General features: G+C 36.5%; 2 protein-coding genes across 2 annotated transcripts in view; both read right to left on the bottom strand.

The window, feature by feature from the left end:
• LOC105281023 (atrial natriuretic peptide receptor 1) overlaps positions 1-7558 on the bottom strand; it is an 83048-nt gene extending 75490 nt beyond the window's left edge. The window contains exon 1 of the mRNA XM_026969491.1: positions 6725-7558. The gene's annotated coding sequence lies outside the window, so the exon portion shown is untranslated. The remainder of the gene's footprint in view (positions 1-6724) is intronic.
• A 4503-nt stretch (positions 7559-12061) lies between these two features.
• LOC109611070 (atrial natriuretic peptide receptor 1) lies at positions 12062-14271 on the bottom strand. The gene is made up of 4 exons (XM_020032162.1): positions 13751-14271; positions 13322-13492; positions 12627-12801; positions 12062-12426 (listed from the first exon to the last, which is right to left on the bottom strand). Exons 1-4 carry the CDS (start codon positions 13965-13967, stop codon positions 12210-12212), a joined length of 780 nt encoding a protein of 259 aa, XP_019887721.1. The 5' UTR covers positions 13968-14271; the 3' UTR covers positions 12062-12209.
• Between the last annotated feature and the right edge of the window lie 1579 nt (positions 14272-15850).

The following is a 15850-nucleotide window of genomic DNA, read 5'->3' as shown; positions in this document are numbered from 1 at the left end:
AAGTTTGGTTGTATTTAAACAGATATAATATTCAAACACTGCTTGTTATCTTGCTTCCTTTATATCTCTTTTCTTTGTCATCTATTGTGATTTTAAAGTTGTGAAAAATTACCTCAAAGTTTTATGTAAAAAATATTTATTATTTACTGCATTTAATATTTTTTATTATTTATTTTTTAAATGCTTCTTAATAATTTGAGAGAATAATTTGCATAATATGCAGTTAAGCAGAAAATGAGTTAAAAGATAAATCTGTTAGATATATCCTGATAAGAAGTAAGAGATACAAATATTTTGCTTTAAATAACTCGAATATTATTGAAAAATATTAAAGTGAAGAATGAGCGTATATTTTATTAATTAATCAAATTCTCAGTAATCAATCAAATGTTGGTATGTAAAAGAATAATGCTGCAACACGTGGGCACTCGATACTCGACAGCTTCATTTAAATTCTTCTGTTTGTTAAGAGTACAAAAATACAATATTATCATTTCAAACTGTAACGAAAAAGATTTATAAATAACTCTCGACGTATCTATCGCAGGAAATAATTTCAGATAAAGAAAAAATAAAAGAACTACATTGCATAAAAGAGTATAAATTAGAAACGGTGAGAAAAATGAATGAATTAAGTTTGCGAGTCAGAAGATTAGCTTCTTTAAAAACAAGAACCAATCGTAGAGAAAAAAAGACGGTAGAAATAGAGTATTGCGCGACGGAGATCTTCTACTCTTTATTCTCGAAGAGAACGAACAATTCAAATTAATAAGAAATACAAAGTTTCTGATAAGATGGCATGATATGGAGAAAGTGGAGAAGCAACTGGCAAAAGCAATTTTAGAGCAATCGTTGCATTATTTTGCTGAAGAAATAATGATTTATAATGATATAATATAATGATTATATATACATCATATTTTTGGTACGGCAAACCGATTGCATGCCAGTTGTGATAAATCAATGCAAATATACGTCAATGTACCTTATTATTATTCCTTTATATATTTGTTAATTAACCGCTACGTAGCGAATGAGCAATATGTAATTAATATAAACAGCTTTGTACACATAATTTGCAAATCGTTCCGAGTCTGTAAAATTCGGACCAAACGTATTAAAATCATTCAGTTTGCTTGATTTATTATCGTATGAAATGCTATTGTGATACTAATATAATAGCAACGTTATATAATAGCGCGACAATATGGTAAACGAAGGAAGGATTTAAACGATAAAATTATATAGCGTTACAGATTCGAAATCAGATCATTTTTAGATCATGCGAATTTCATTCGAGGAGACTCGCGATTTTCACACGAGCATCGCTTTCATATTCACGACGCGAACTGCCGGATTGTCTCGTCTGGATTAAACGGAGAGAACGGCAGATTAACGATCATCGGGAATACGCAAACGGACGAGTTAATTAGCACCTGTCAGACAACGCGTTGTTTAATTAAATCACGGTTGATGGCGCTTATTACAACCCGCCGCCGGAACTTGGGTTCTTCCTGTAGAAACGGAAGCAACATCCAAGTAAATATTACGATCACCGAGGGATCATCGTGGTGATCACGAGAGAGCAAACCTGCATTAGCGTCTTCCACTAACGAATTTAATAAAATCGCCACAGCGACATGATTCAAAGGGAAGATGATCCAACGAGCAAAACCAAGTGTAAAGCCGATGTGAAATTGATGGCAATATTGCTGTGCGATATTGCGTGAAACATGAATGCGGTAGCGCGCGAAAATTACCGTATGTAAGCCGTTCTCTTGCAATGTAAGCTTCACACGGTTGCTCGCGTGAAGCTCACCTGCATCTATCCGCACCTGTGAATATCAGATGTGCAAATAGTCGAGGTCTTTTGTATGTTCGGTGAATAGCGTAGACTCTTGCTCGGAATGTGCACCCCCGACTGAGGAAGAGCAACGCACATACATGCGACGCATGCAGTATGTATGCAGCCCCGGAAGGGTTTATTGCTCTATCGATTTTGTTTTATACGACCGCCCTTACCGGCAATTACTTGTCGTCAATATTGATGAGCGCCAGCTCAATAGAACTTACGAATTCGAAACGATTCAGCACCGAAGCGTGTCTTTCTACCAAAGTTACGTAATATTGAGTACTTCATTACAGTTTGATACGTAATGTCTCTTCGTTCCTCTCTCTGTGAATATTATATTTTTTTATATATAACATCTTGTTTCAGTCCCATTTCTAATTACAAATTTATAATTTCTAATTACAAAATACGTATTTCTAATGGATTAATTTAACAGAATTTAGCAAAACGAGAGAAGGTATATTTCAAAATTTCATTGCTCTCATGAGCAATGTTACCATTTTTCGGAATGCTTGTACAGACACGTATTAATATTACTCGTGATATATTTGACACTATAGCTCGCTATTAACCGTGATTTATGTGACCTATGCAATTTAATGTAACGTAATGTGCATTTAGATGGCGCATGTAGCTACGAGATATATTCGGTAGATGCAGGCAGCTTTTAACGTAAATTGTGCATAATAAGGTACACAGGTAGATCGAAAAATTACGCTGAAAATACCTTTCGAAATAGTATTCGAGTTTTAGTGCTCTGAAAATTTCGCGTAAAAATGGCTTTATCTAATATTATCGATTTCAGGATTGGTTTTATTTATTTTTATTTTGGGGCTTGGATCTCGGCAACTTCTTATCTGACTACCGCAAACGTTCCGTCATCTTCCACTGTGTGCTTGGCATGTCGTTACGAGATATTCTGAAGCGGATATCTAATGTCACGAAATAAACGTGTGATATCTTGCATGTAAACTCGGAAAGAAAAGTTTGGTGGATATGTATCACCGCGAACTATAATCTTTGCTTTCTCATCGAAAAATAAACCAGCTTTTCAATCATATATAAATGTTTTTTACATGTACTATTGTTTTGTTGATATAAATTTTTTGTTAACATCAAAACTACTTGCTGTTCTATAACTTCTATTTTATTTATACGTATTACTATTCTTTACTTAACTACTTTTCATGGCTTTTTGTTAACAATAATTTTAGAGATCTGTTTTTAAATCTGAATAAAGTTTTTTCCATCTATTTATGTAACTAAATCAGGAATTGAACGAGATGGAATACCATTTTTTTTTAAATCGCGTATTCGATGCAATATTCTGACAAATCAATTTGGATGCAAAACGCTTCTGGGAAAGGATATGTAAAGTCAGTTTTAACGTGCGGTATGAGACAATTTAATAAAAAACATTGAAAGAGAGGAAAGATAGACAAGAAATTAACAGTATATGGCAAAAGCTTTGCATTCGCGGCGGTTACGTTCTGTAAAATTGCCGTAAATGTGAAAGTTGCAAATGCAGAAAGAGAGACACATTAAGAAGATTAAGTTAGATAAAGAATATATATTATATAACAGCCAAATGGAAAAATTCATGTCGCGTTTTCCATATATCTTTCATGTATTTATCTGAAGCTAAAAATTTATACTACTTTTTAGAGCTGTATACATATCTAATACAAAAGTATTAATGAAAGAAAGAAAAACCATTAAAATATAAAAATTGTTTTCCCAGTTGCTCGCCATTTCATAGTTTTCATTTAATCACACGATCCACAGTCAAACAAATTTCGCAGCTGCGGACATGCCGTATAATTGCAAATATCGAATCACGGAATACGCGAATAAAGAGGATGCGGATGTAGAGAGTTTCTGTTAGATGGACCAACATTGTTATTCTCTCCGTATTATTTCATTTAAAATATAAAAGCCTGAATGTATATCAATTTTATAAACGTTAAAAGCCAAACTGCTTTCCGTCGACAGTATAAATCAGATGAAACAAGGGTTCTCAAGGAAGCATTGTATATACACGAATATGATACTCTGGGGACGTCCGCATGGAAAGCAGGTGGCATATAGATATACTCTGTGCAAGCATATTGACGAAAAATGGACCATAGTAAAAACTGCATTGCAAAACATCATTTGGATCCTTTTAAAGAAGGATACAAAGCATTTACGAGCATCTTCCATTTTTCTTTTCCGTGCACGACGCAATACCAAGAAACTGGCGGAAATTTTCTTAGTGCTTGCCACCTACAGCCAACCCGATCGCAATCCGTGTTTCCATCTGTGCTCTCCGTTCTTCAGAGTTTGTCAAGCGCACAAAGTGTATAACGGCCCGCGCAATTTTCATGTCGTGTGCACATGCACGTACATTCGCATTCAAGCCACGTAGTCCTCGAGCAAGGAATCGCGCCACGTTTACTCGCGTCCGAGTTTGCTGTACCGTATCCGGTTTCTCTATGCAGTTCGAACTATGCGAACCCTGTGCGTTCACGACGAGATGGAATAACGAGATGGATGTCGCCACGGCACACAGCTGACATTTCGCTATTCTCGTTTTCACGACGTCTCCTTGAAGTAAACGCGAAAAACGAAAGGCGCGCGCGCCTTCCCCGCGTCTACAAAACTACCTGCGATACAAAAAGCGCCACTCTTGATTAAAGTTTTTGCGTTTTCCATTTACTGTTTGCATCGTCAGGTATCCTTGACACCGTGTAACTTCTCCAGGAGGTCCCCGTTCACGTGCCCCGACTTCAATTAAAATTGCGCAACGTTGAATCGCGAATCACGTCCCAATTTCACGATCAATTCCGCGTGCACGAAATTCCCATTAAACGGAGCGAAGAATGCGTGTAATGAGATCATAATCAATATATACAAGGGGAATCCTTAAGGTTTCGGATTAAGACTTACCTAAATAGACTAGATTTGCCTGAGATTTAGCACAAAACCGAAAAATGCGACGTGTCGGGCAAAATTTCATTGCGTTTTCTCAAGGCTCATTTTCGACTCACGACCGATTTAGTTAATTCGATCAAGCGCATGAAAGTGCTTAATATTTCCGCACGAAAGTACTTAATATTCGGCAGATTGCAAGCATACTGCTCCTCGATTGCACATTTGCGAGCACGTGCCGAGTAATCCTCACGCAGGTGAACTGAGTAATTATGTAGCCTTTATAGTACCGTTGCATTATGTCATTAGATTACGTAGAATCCGCTTATAAGGTATATCTTGGCATCCTGTAGCGGTGGATACATATTTGGACGATATACGGACGATCATTCGTGATTCACAATGATAAAAAAAGGGAGATTTCGTCTCGTTCGTCAAAATTTGGAGGACTGTGCACACGTACCGATATACACGAATCGAAAATAAATAAACTCAATTTTTAATAATTGGCGTGAAATTAACGGCAATTAAAAAATAAAACCTCGCAATGCGATGGCTTGTACGAGAAGGAAGTAATTTAATTAACAATGTTTTCCAAACGCGATCATTTATTAACTCGTCTGCTCCGATATTCGAATTTAAGCAAAGCGCAGCGCTCGGCATGTGCTGCGAGTTTTGCTATTTCGTTTTATTTATGAGAATCACGAACTGATCCCTTCGCAGGGTTACTACCCTTAAGGCTTTATGACAACGTAGGGTCACATAAAATTCGCATGACGCATGACGCTCGGTGGAATCTGCCGTGCGGCGAATTTGCATCGAGGCTCGTTCACGTTTCATCGTGACGATGAGAAAAAGGCATTTCGGAACGAAATAAAGACCACCCGCCGGGTATATACGAATATATTTGCTTCCGCTGTGCCAATATGAGGTAGCGTCGAAAGCAAAAAAAAGTGAAAGGCCTGGAAATTTATTACTGCAACAGCTGCTCTCTCGATTCACACGTCTCGTACATATTGGCACGTGCGACGGCTTGAATCGTTGAGAAAAAAAAACAATCTAACCGATGTAATTTGTACGTCATCGTGATTTCGGGTACTGGTTGTGTAGTATATCATGATCAGGTAACTCGCGGGAGCGTTGCGGAAATCTCGAAATCGCGGATCAACTTATTTGCACGATTGTCTTCAAAATACCTACTTCACAGAATATAGAATCCTTCAGATAAAAATGCAGAAAGTCACGACAAACATGTTATATAAACATTGTAAATATATTTCTAGCGTTGTTGTGTAAGTTGTATCATAATATGTTATTTATGGAAATAGTTTGATCGTAAAATTTCTTGCACACATGATTAATGGATTTAGAACAAATTAAAAATAAATTTACAAGTAATGTTTTTCATTAAAAAGTTTATAACTTGTATAACTTAATATATATTTATAACTTGTAATATATATTTTAGATAAATTTTACATATTTAAAATATATAGATTTTATAAATTATTGATTTTATGTACTTTCTCTTTCTCTCTCTCTCAATTTTTTAATCAATACTTTGATCAAATAATCTTTAATATTACTGCGTACACTGACAGGTGGATTTAAATCTTTCACGAGATAATCGCGAGATCCGTTCTTCTTCACAAAAGATCATCTTCCCAAAAAAGGATCAAGATTATTTTATAATGAAGTATTAAACATTTTATTACGATTAACAGCACGTCTCCTTTGCTCCTCGCGGAATTTGCCAACTGAAATAAGGGATCGGCTTCAACCCCTTCTTCGTACAGACGGAAAAAGCATCCGGAGCAGCTAACGGAAAAATGTCACGTGCTTTCCGGTCGAAAGAGCCGGCAGAGAGACAGCCACACGCACGAACGGACAATTCCGAACGCAAGGTGTCTTCGGCACTTCGTTTATCGTGGATAGAGATGGGAAGCCCGCACAGACTCTTACCAGACCCATGATGCTTTTAAGGGCGAAAGGCACGCGCGTACCCCCTGAACTCGTATCGACTCCTCCGCGATCGCGTCATATATCAATAAGGGTCACGTGGCACGACTTTTCTCGGCAGTTTCGTCACTGGTTCAGATCAACTTGTGCACTTTGCAAGCAACCGCATCCGCGAATGAGCTGGATGCGCTACACTAGATCTGCGGAGTTCTCATATAATTGAGCTACGAGAAACACGTGTTGCACGCGTTAATATCTCCCGAGAACAGAGCCAGCCTCCAAACTGGTGATCAAATTTCGTGATTTTAAGATCGATCGGCATACGATCGTGGCGTCGATCGTGGTTCCCGATCTCTCCTCACTCATCTCTCGTCGCATCTGGTTCCATCGCGATCTCCGCGATCTTGCGGTACAGATACCGTTTTCTCGATCGATCGCGACGTGATCTCACTTTCGATCGCCGATCGTCGATCCCCTCTCGGTTAGCGCTCTCTTGGAGCAAGCTCGGAGCGCGCGATTGAAACTGAGAGCGGGCCAAGGAAAGCACGGTGCTCCGGATCGCCCACCGAAGTCGACGATCGCTCCTCCTCTCCATCGTCATCTCTTCTCTCTCTCTCTCTCTCTCTCTTCCCCTACTTCCGACCCTCTCTTTTCCCCCCTTCAATACCCGCCGCCCTCTTCTCTCGCTTCTCTCCTTATCCATCTCCCGATCTATCTATCTGTCTATCTTTGCCACTGGCTATCTCTCTTCATCGCACCCCCATATCGCGCGGCCAGCTCGCTCTAAGCGAACACCACCACTTCGAGAGCGTGTGTGGGTGGACGTTGTTGTGTGCCTCCACGAAGGTAGACAGCGAGGAAACGCATGCGTCGATTCTCGTACACCCTCTGTGCACACCACACCTTTCATTCCGCCACGAATCGCCGCGGGGCACGGACGGAGTATTTAGGACCAAGAGTGTTACTTGGCCACTCGTCGAGTGGTCTCCCTTAGAAACTTGCTCCCCCAATTACGAAGAGCTCCTTAAACTCACGATGAAGCGAGACCTCAGGGGAGAAATTCTTCCGCAAATTTGGTATCCGGCTTCCTCCTTCCTCTTGTTTAGCAGCAATTTACGCGAGCTTAACGTGAAATCTCTGTGCAAAGGAAAATTGGATACGCATACACGTGGATATGTCTTTTGTTATAGATAAAAGGATTTGTGCGAATCGAGTTTCGAGAGAGTAAATGGATCGGAATGTAGCCTTGTTGGTTGTTTAATCTCGAGTTAACTTTAGCTTAATGGAAATAGCATTTAAAAGTTTACGAGAAATGCCAAGTTAGTTGGAAATGGAAAAGTTGCAACATCTCCCATTACCGTCTTGTTAAAGAAGAAAACGATAAACCTCACAGCTTTGAGCTCTTCACAGAACTTGACTCTCCTAACATATTTTTATTAAATCGGAGATGTGACATGTAACGATGGATCAAATCTCATCGAATTTACATATTTCATCATTTCTAGATTACCATAATTTCTAGATTAGTTTTTCAGATTTCCTAATCGCGTGTGATTAGGTGTAACGCAATGTGCAAGATGATGAATTAAGAATTAATTTGTAGCTTGACAATCTCGTGAGCACAGTTTGCTTGCTAGCTATTTCGGTCTCCTAAATCTATTATTGTAAGAAGGTGATAGAAAGCTTTGAAGAGTGTTAATATCTCGGCTAAAAAGAATATAATGGAACGTCTTCCTATCGCACGCTTTTATCGATAACACACCACTTCACCTGCATGCCCGCAAATATTGGTGAAGAAATAGATTTCACAGTATCTGAAATCATGTACGTGACAATACTGAGTGGAAATTATCGATAAATCGGAGATTGCAATCGCCAACCGCGTGTATCCCCTTCCTGAATAAATCTGTTCGCTATTAGTAGTCAATTTCCAGCACAGATATTTCCATACGTGAAAATAATATCATGAGAGCACTAAAAAACAGAAATTAAAATCTCGTCAGTTTTAAAAAAGACGCTATTAAATAATCGATAAATTTCAAAATATTCAACAATTTATTCGAATTTACAAAATATGTAATAATGTAATATGTAATAATGTGTTATAATCACTGTGAAAACATGCGATAAGCCACGTACTTATTATGCTGGGTATTATTCTCAATTCTGTTCTAAGCGCTTTCACAAACATGATTTCGAATATGTGTTCCTTTTGCATATCATTTATTCCATCAAGATTGGCTGTCTGATCTTTGAAGTAAAAGAACTGTCAAACGTGTCATTTACGCAAGAATTACTTACGCAGTTCCTTTATCGTTTAAAATAGCTTTCTAACTGGATTGAGAAAGAGAAAGAGATTTCTATCATAGATGCAAATGTCAACAAAATAAATTAATCATAGTAAGTAAATAAATACAATAAATAATGTATTTAAAAACTGCATACATATTAACTGTTAAAAATAACATAGATCTAAATTATAAAAAGAGTACTTTAAAACATGTTGTAAAATTACAGTAAAAAAGTTATATTAGCTTATTTTTTGCATTCAAACATTCGTTCAATTGAGTTTAACAGCATCTTAATTTGATGATTAAATGGATGAATGTGAAAGAGACACTGAAGAAAACAACCAACTAAATTTTCTAAAGATATAAGCCTCTGTAAAGGTTCACTCTGTTTTTTCAATAAATGTTGGAATATATAAATTGAAATAAGTACATTATGCTGTATTCGATGAATGCTAAAGATTTCACTTAAGAGTCTTTGCTAATTTTTCCATCCCGTTGGAGAAATTTAAAAGCATCCACTAATATCCTTATCATCAAAGATGTAACTCTCGACGAAAATTCGAAAATTTACTTCCATTAACCTTAATATCCTTATATCGTTCAACTTTGTTACATTTATTTATCATAAAATTGCGATATTTATGCGGTACGCGAAAAACTATTTCGAAAATATTGTCCCATACTATATTATAAACTACAGTAAATTTACTTGCACATGATGCCCATATGTTACGTATAATGTCAGCATTCGCAAACTCGTTTTGCATGAAGATCACACAAGTGTGAGTGTCACGTCCATGCCATTGCACATTATAAAGTTCTCCAATTTTCAAGTTGTGCAGAAGCACTCATTCTCTTGTTTCGCGCGCAACTTACATGCAATAACTTCTTCCGTGATGTAATAATAATGCACAGGAAAATTACAAATTGCAATATTATGTTGCGATCTTAACTAGCGCATTTCTCTCTAACAGTAATGAAGAGAAAATACAAATTATCTTCCCTGCAAAAAAGTTGTAGAAATGAATTCTACAAAACATTATAAATTTGCATATCTGCACGTAGGATAAATGTTTCTGGTTATAAGAAATTGTATTATTAAAATTAAAAAGAAATGTTACCTCTTTTTTTCAATACATATTACTACTGACAATTTTTACCAACAGAGATTTCTCTCCCTCTCATGAATTCTGCGTGGTAAACCAGTAAACCCTTTCGACAGTCGATACAATACTGTCATACTCGAAAGATTGATTAATATTCACCAATACTATCAATATTTATCTATAGAAACCCCTATTGACAAAACACGAAATTTATTTGATTTGCATTACTTTATACACACAACGCAGAGTCACTCTTTATCAAAAATTATTTTTATATCACTTAGCAATCCATTGTTATTGCACGGTAATCTCGCACACATACGTACACATACACACACAAGTGTATTATACATATGTGCACGTACGATAGATGCGACTTCGAATGAAAGAATAATCCCAGACGAAAATCCTTGTAACACTTTAAATAGATACCAGTAATCTGGTAAGTTCATTAAGGAAATGTTTAAATATAGACGTAATGACGTGTGAGAAGATATCAATAATAGAAATGTCCAACCATGATAAGTTACGCGATAACGCGCGAAATGATATGATAAGACACTGTACACCTAATGATTAAAGGAAGTTAAACAAAAAATTACGCAAATACTTTCTTATCCGCTAAAGATATTACAAACGAGCAATATACCTGAGAACTGTCTTTATTCTCATACTTGATTATTGAATTTCTTCCTGGAAAAAAGAGTCGCTTCATGCTGGGAATTTTGTCGGCATCATCTTTGTAATATAATAATGTTGCTTGACAGCAGAAACGAGAGAGCAATGTATTTCTAATAGAGCGAGAGCTAGCGAGAGCAAGAGAGAGAGAAAGAGAACAATTTATTTCATTCTTGCAGAACGCGTACAATTTCGCAAGATTTATGTCAGACGTATAAATATACGTCTGAGCATTTTAACATTGAGAGAAGGACGATTACGCAACTGAAACGCGAGAGTTTGGAGGAAATGATAGAAATTATAACTGTAGTAAAACCTCTCGAGATGATTAATGTGCGAGATTAATCACTCCGCTCTCACGTCATCTCGTATATATCGATTATTGTCAATTTTATAACGATTGCCTGGTAACGCTCTCATTAATGTTATCGAACAAGTCGAAAATATACATGGGGACAACATACCTTTATCAAAATAGCTTACTTATTACCGATTATCAGATACCGTACAACATAAAAATACAGCAATCGCACAATTTGATCTAATATTAAAAATATCAAATCCAACATTAAAAAACATTATTCATTATACGATATTGATAAGGTGCAAATTCATTTTAGACCAAAGTACGGCCAATTGGACTATTGGACCAATTACAATCTTACAATCACTAATTTTTTATTCATCAGATGATATCTGTGTATTAATCTTCATGCGACCAGAACTTTGTGTTTTGTTGTAAAGGACCGATAGGCAAACGCGAGAGATTAACGGTGCATTTATCGGCGATTCGTCATTTTAAGACAACAGCAGTTATATTTAAATACTTGTTTATGGCACTCGCGCAACGTTGTTGCCGACTCAATCAGCCAGAGCGCAGGTATGTGATAAATATGGATAAAAACACGAAGCGAGATGATTAATATCATCTTAATCTGAATTCGATAATGCGATATTCCATAGGAGGAAGAAAGATAACATTGACAGTGCACACGATAATTATCATTATATGAATGAGTATATGATTGGCAATTAGTTCTGTATTGCAAAATTCTTTAGATATTATATCTCTCCTTCATAACTATTTTATAATTATAAAATTTCTTTATCATTATTTTATTTTACTATCGATTTTCTTTCTTTTTATCTATTTTGCGATTCATCTTTGATGATTTAATTTATTCTGTATATTATTATATTGTATACTGGCTGATGTATAACATTTTCAGAAAATAATAAAAAACAATGATTATGCTGAATATGCTGAGTTTTACATCGATTCTGGCTTAAATTACACGTTTTTCGCAGAGCGATCCTAATTTGCACGTTTCTTAATAAATCATCTTTCTATTATACGTTTTGATCATGTCCGGCTTTTGATTTGAGTGAGACATAATAGTCAACAAAAAAATATTACTTACCGCTGTATGAATTGCCGATGTGATCTCTCAAGGCCTCCGGATATTCACTGGGAGTCGTAGCCTCGACATCGAAAGTACCATAAGTGATGTTTTGTTCCTTTTTGATTAATTCTACCATTGACTTCATCATAAGCTGACACATATGCCTGCCAGCGATTTGGCTTTGTCCGTTCGTCGCATAAAGGAGATGCACTTTACGCCATTCGTATCTAATTCATAGAAAAGTAAAAGGAATGTCGTTATTTATTACTTTATCGCCCTTTGATTTTATCTGCTTTTATCATGTATTGATTCAATCAACCATTAATCTTGTTTGTAATGGTCCTTCAGGGAAAAACTTCAAAATGAAGGATAGTCAACACAGCAATATAACTGATGGTTTTTCGTATAACATTATAAGCACACGTACCGATCCATTATGGTAACCAAAAAATTGGCGATATCCCTGAAGGCTAAAGTTCCGATTCTTGTGGTCATAAAATATTCATCTTTGCATTCAACTTTTTGCTCTGTGAAGTCGAAAGTAAAACCTCCTGTAGTGATCAATGGTGCGCCGAAAAATTTCACGATTCTGCCAACCACCGCTATAAAAAAAAGAATTTTTGTAGTAATGTGGATAGAAAGAGAAATAGAAGAAATATAATTATATAAAAACCGTATTGTTTCTCGAGTTTCGTATCTCAATAATTATTTAAATAGTTATTACTTAAATAATTCAAGAAATGTTTAGAAAATGTAAAAGTAAAATGAGAATAATAACAAATATGAGACGTTATATATTATAAAGAAAAAGCCAAAGCTTTTAAAATCTGCGTTGTTGTAACACGTTGTTATAATTAAATCATTTTAATACAATAATTATTATACGAAGAGGGACAATGAAAATTTCATTTTAATATATCAAAGAAAATCTTAAATAATGGCAAAGCTTTCTCAAGTTTGACAGACGTAATTTATGCAAGGATTAAAAGCGTGAGCGCTCTCAAGGTGCTTTTAGAGTCGCTTATTCTCAGACCGCGCAGTTATTCATTACTCTCGTTCTGGCAATTACATTTTACAGAAGGCTTAGTAGAGAATCCGATAAAGAAATTAATCATGACATACCGACGCAGTAATCGCACGCCGGTCCGAGAAACAGATGCACACAACGGGAGTAACTGTCAATCGCGCCGATTTGCGCGTACATTGCATCGCACTGATCATCTTGCGGCAGAAATTTTAATTTCAACCAATAGGGCAGCAAGTTCCGCGATCTAGCTTCGTACACTGCTAAATCTGTAAAGAAGCAAAATATGTTTCCTGTAACACGAAGAAGTATATTCTATTCCGAATTTCGATCTTTTCTTAAATATTAAATGTTTTTATATAAAGAAACTATTTCATATATCTTTTATTAAATATATCAGTTTTATTACAGTTTTATTAGACGCGCAGATATCACAGTAATAATTTCCACTTTATCTAGCTTTTTTATTATCTTTTATTTTAATTTCATTTATTTATTTATTTATTTATTTATCTGAATAATCTTACCAAGAACTGGGAGGACCTTGGGCAGAGAAATATCGAATCTTGGATCTTCGGGCAAAAGAACCGCAACTCTTAGCTCGCAAGAAATAATACCGTTATGGTTCGTGTTGCATAACGCGTTACAATGATGAGGCAACTGCATCTCACGGCAAGTTACTTTGCCCTCTGTCCGATGCATCAGCCATAAAATTGTCAGCGTGACGATTTTGCGGAAACCCATGGATACGAGCGAGGGAGAGGACACGAATCAAATGGAGCTTCTTTGATTGGCTGATTCGGATGGAAACATCATCATCGTCCTAACGTCACGTATAACAATCACTGTCACAATCACTAGATAAATATCTTCCTCATCGCAAAAATACTCGGCACTACGGACAAATCCTGACTCATGAACTCATCTGCCACAGTGCAGCAACCGCGTCGTGGTTTTTACTACACGTAAATTGCGCTGGCAAATCCTCGCAATTTGTCCAACTCGACTAACAGCTATTTCACTGCTTGGCTTCCTCCTGATTCAGCATGGGGATATTATTATTAGGTTAATTATTCTTTAATTAGTTATTTAATTTATTCGCCTTTACATATTACGTTCGTGTTACGCTGCCTCACGTATCTCTTTTTGTAATAAAAGTATGAACAATGATTGCACATATTATTTCTTCATTAATGCTTTCGATAACAACAATTCAAAGAATTGGCAGAAATTCCTTTTGAAAATTATGATTTTTCTCTCATATTTGAGCTTTATAACAAAAATAAAATCTTCAAATAAAATTAAGTTACAACTTTATTAAAATGTTAACAATTTCTTATAATAAAAATTTGGAAATAAAAGAATAAATGCACAATTACCGAAAATTAAAATTTAATGCGCCAAACATATATTTGCCAATTGCTGATTTTTATGAGTCGTTCAAATAAACATCCAACGCGTATTTATTTCGTATTTATTTCGATGCAATTTCCGTATTATTTTATCTATAAATTTGAGAAATGGAAGCGATGATTAAAGATTAAATTAACTGCAATCGAGACGCACAAACAGTTGCTACTAATTCAAAGTATTAGTTTTAAAACTATTCAGACGCGTACTATATCGCTAATATTTTTACAGCGCGTATCGTACGACATCTCCAAGCGCTCCGAGAATTCTATCAGCAGATCTACGTGCAATCGTAATCACGGAAGGAAAAATTCACAAGCATATAGATTATAACGGAAGGCACAAGTCTGAAGTTATTACTTCCGGCAAAAATCTTGAATTTCCTTTTAACATTTACGTGCAGATATCGAGAGCACACCGTTTCATATTACGTTTCGAGCTTTATTCAGCAAGGGTCAATTTAGGGAGTCAATTTAGAAAGATTCAGGAAGGAAGGCAGGCAGGCATTGATCACTTCAAGTCGCTTAAAGTCAGAGTGCAATTAACATATAATAACACAATTACGAAAGCGAGTTTGATCAATTCCGCAAGTACACGACCGCGACAGAGATCGCAATTCGGATCGAGATTACCGAGAATACTGACACCTCGTCCACACGAACCGCCGCGATGACGAGCTGGAAGCACTTACACATGCGTCTCGCCGCCCCGCATTATCACGGATATCTCGCGTCAATTGATAATAGCTATCGAAAACTCCAATGTGCACACTCACTCATCTACCCCCTCCCATCGGGGTTGCCAATCCGTCCCATCTCTTGAGGACGGAGTCGCTGTCAGGATCCATTCTCTCAGATTTTCATCCAAGACGATTGTCCGTGTGATGCTGGCTTTTTCTCACCCTCCCGTCTGTTTTCAACTCATTTCCCGATCAACATTTCACCGTTTTCTGCGCTTCTTTGTCCCTGATACTTTCTTGCTGGCGCGACACATCCAGTACATTTTCTTGTCCACGAAACTACCCGTTTACGAGGCATGTCTACGATACCTTTCTCGGACGCGTCGCTACTTTGTTCGGCGCTTCATTCAGAGCATATTTCAAGTGCACTTTCAAGTTGACAATTACAGCCTGAAATTTGAAATTATTCTTTTCATTACAAGGATTATATTAATTTTCTTGATATTTTGTACTGCGTTATTCGAAACGTTCGTCGCGG

Source organism: Ooceraea biroi, chromosome 5, assembly GCF_003672135.1.
Source record: "Ooceraea biroi isolate clonal line C1 chromosome 5, Obir_v5.4, whole genome shotgun sequence".
Taxonomy (NCBI): Eukaryota; Metazoa; Arthropoda; class Insecta; order Hymenoptera; family Formicidae; genus Ooceraea; species Ooceraea biroi.
The sequence above is the reverse complement of the archived record's forward strand: the minus strand, read 5'-3'. Positions and strand labels throughout refer to the sequence as shown.

Excerpts from the sequence above, each read along its gene's own strand:
- LOC109611070 (XM_020032162.1), bottom strand. The coding sequence starts at position 13,967 with ATGGGTTTCCGCAAAATCGTCACGCTGACAATTTTATGGCTGATGCAT. Across the intron at positions 13,493-13,750 it reads CAAGGTCCTCCCAGTTCTTG|ATTTAGCAGTGTACGAAGCT; the intron begins GTAAGATTATTC and ends GCTTCTTTACAG. Across the intron at positions 12,802-13,321 it reads GGCGTGCGATTACTGCGTCG|CGGTGGTTGGCAGAATCGTG; the intron begins GTATGTCATGAT and ends TTTTTTTTATAG.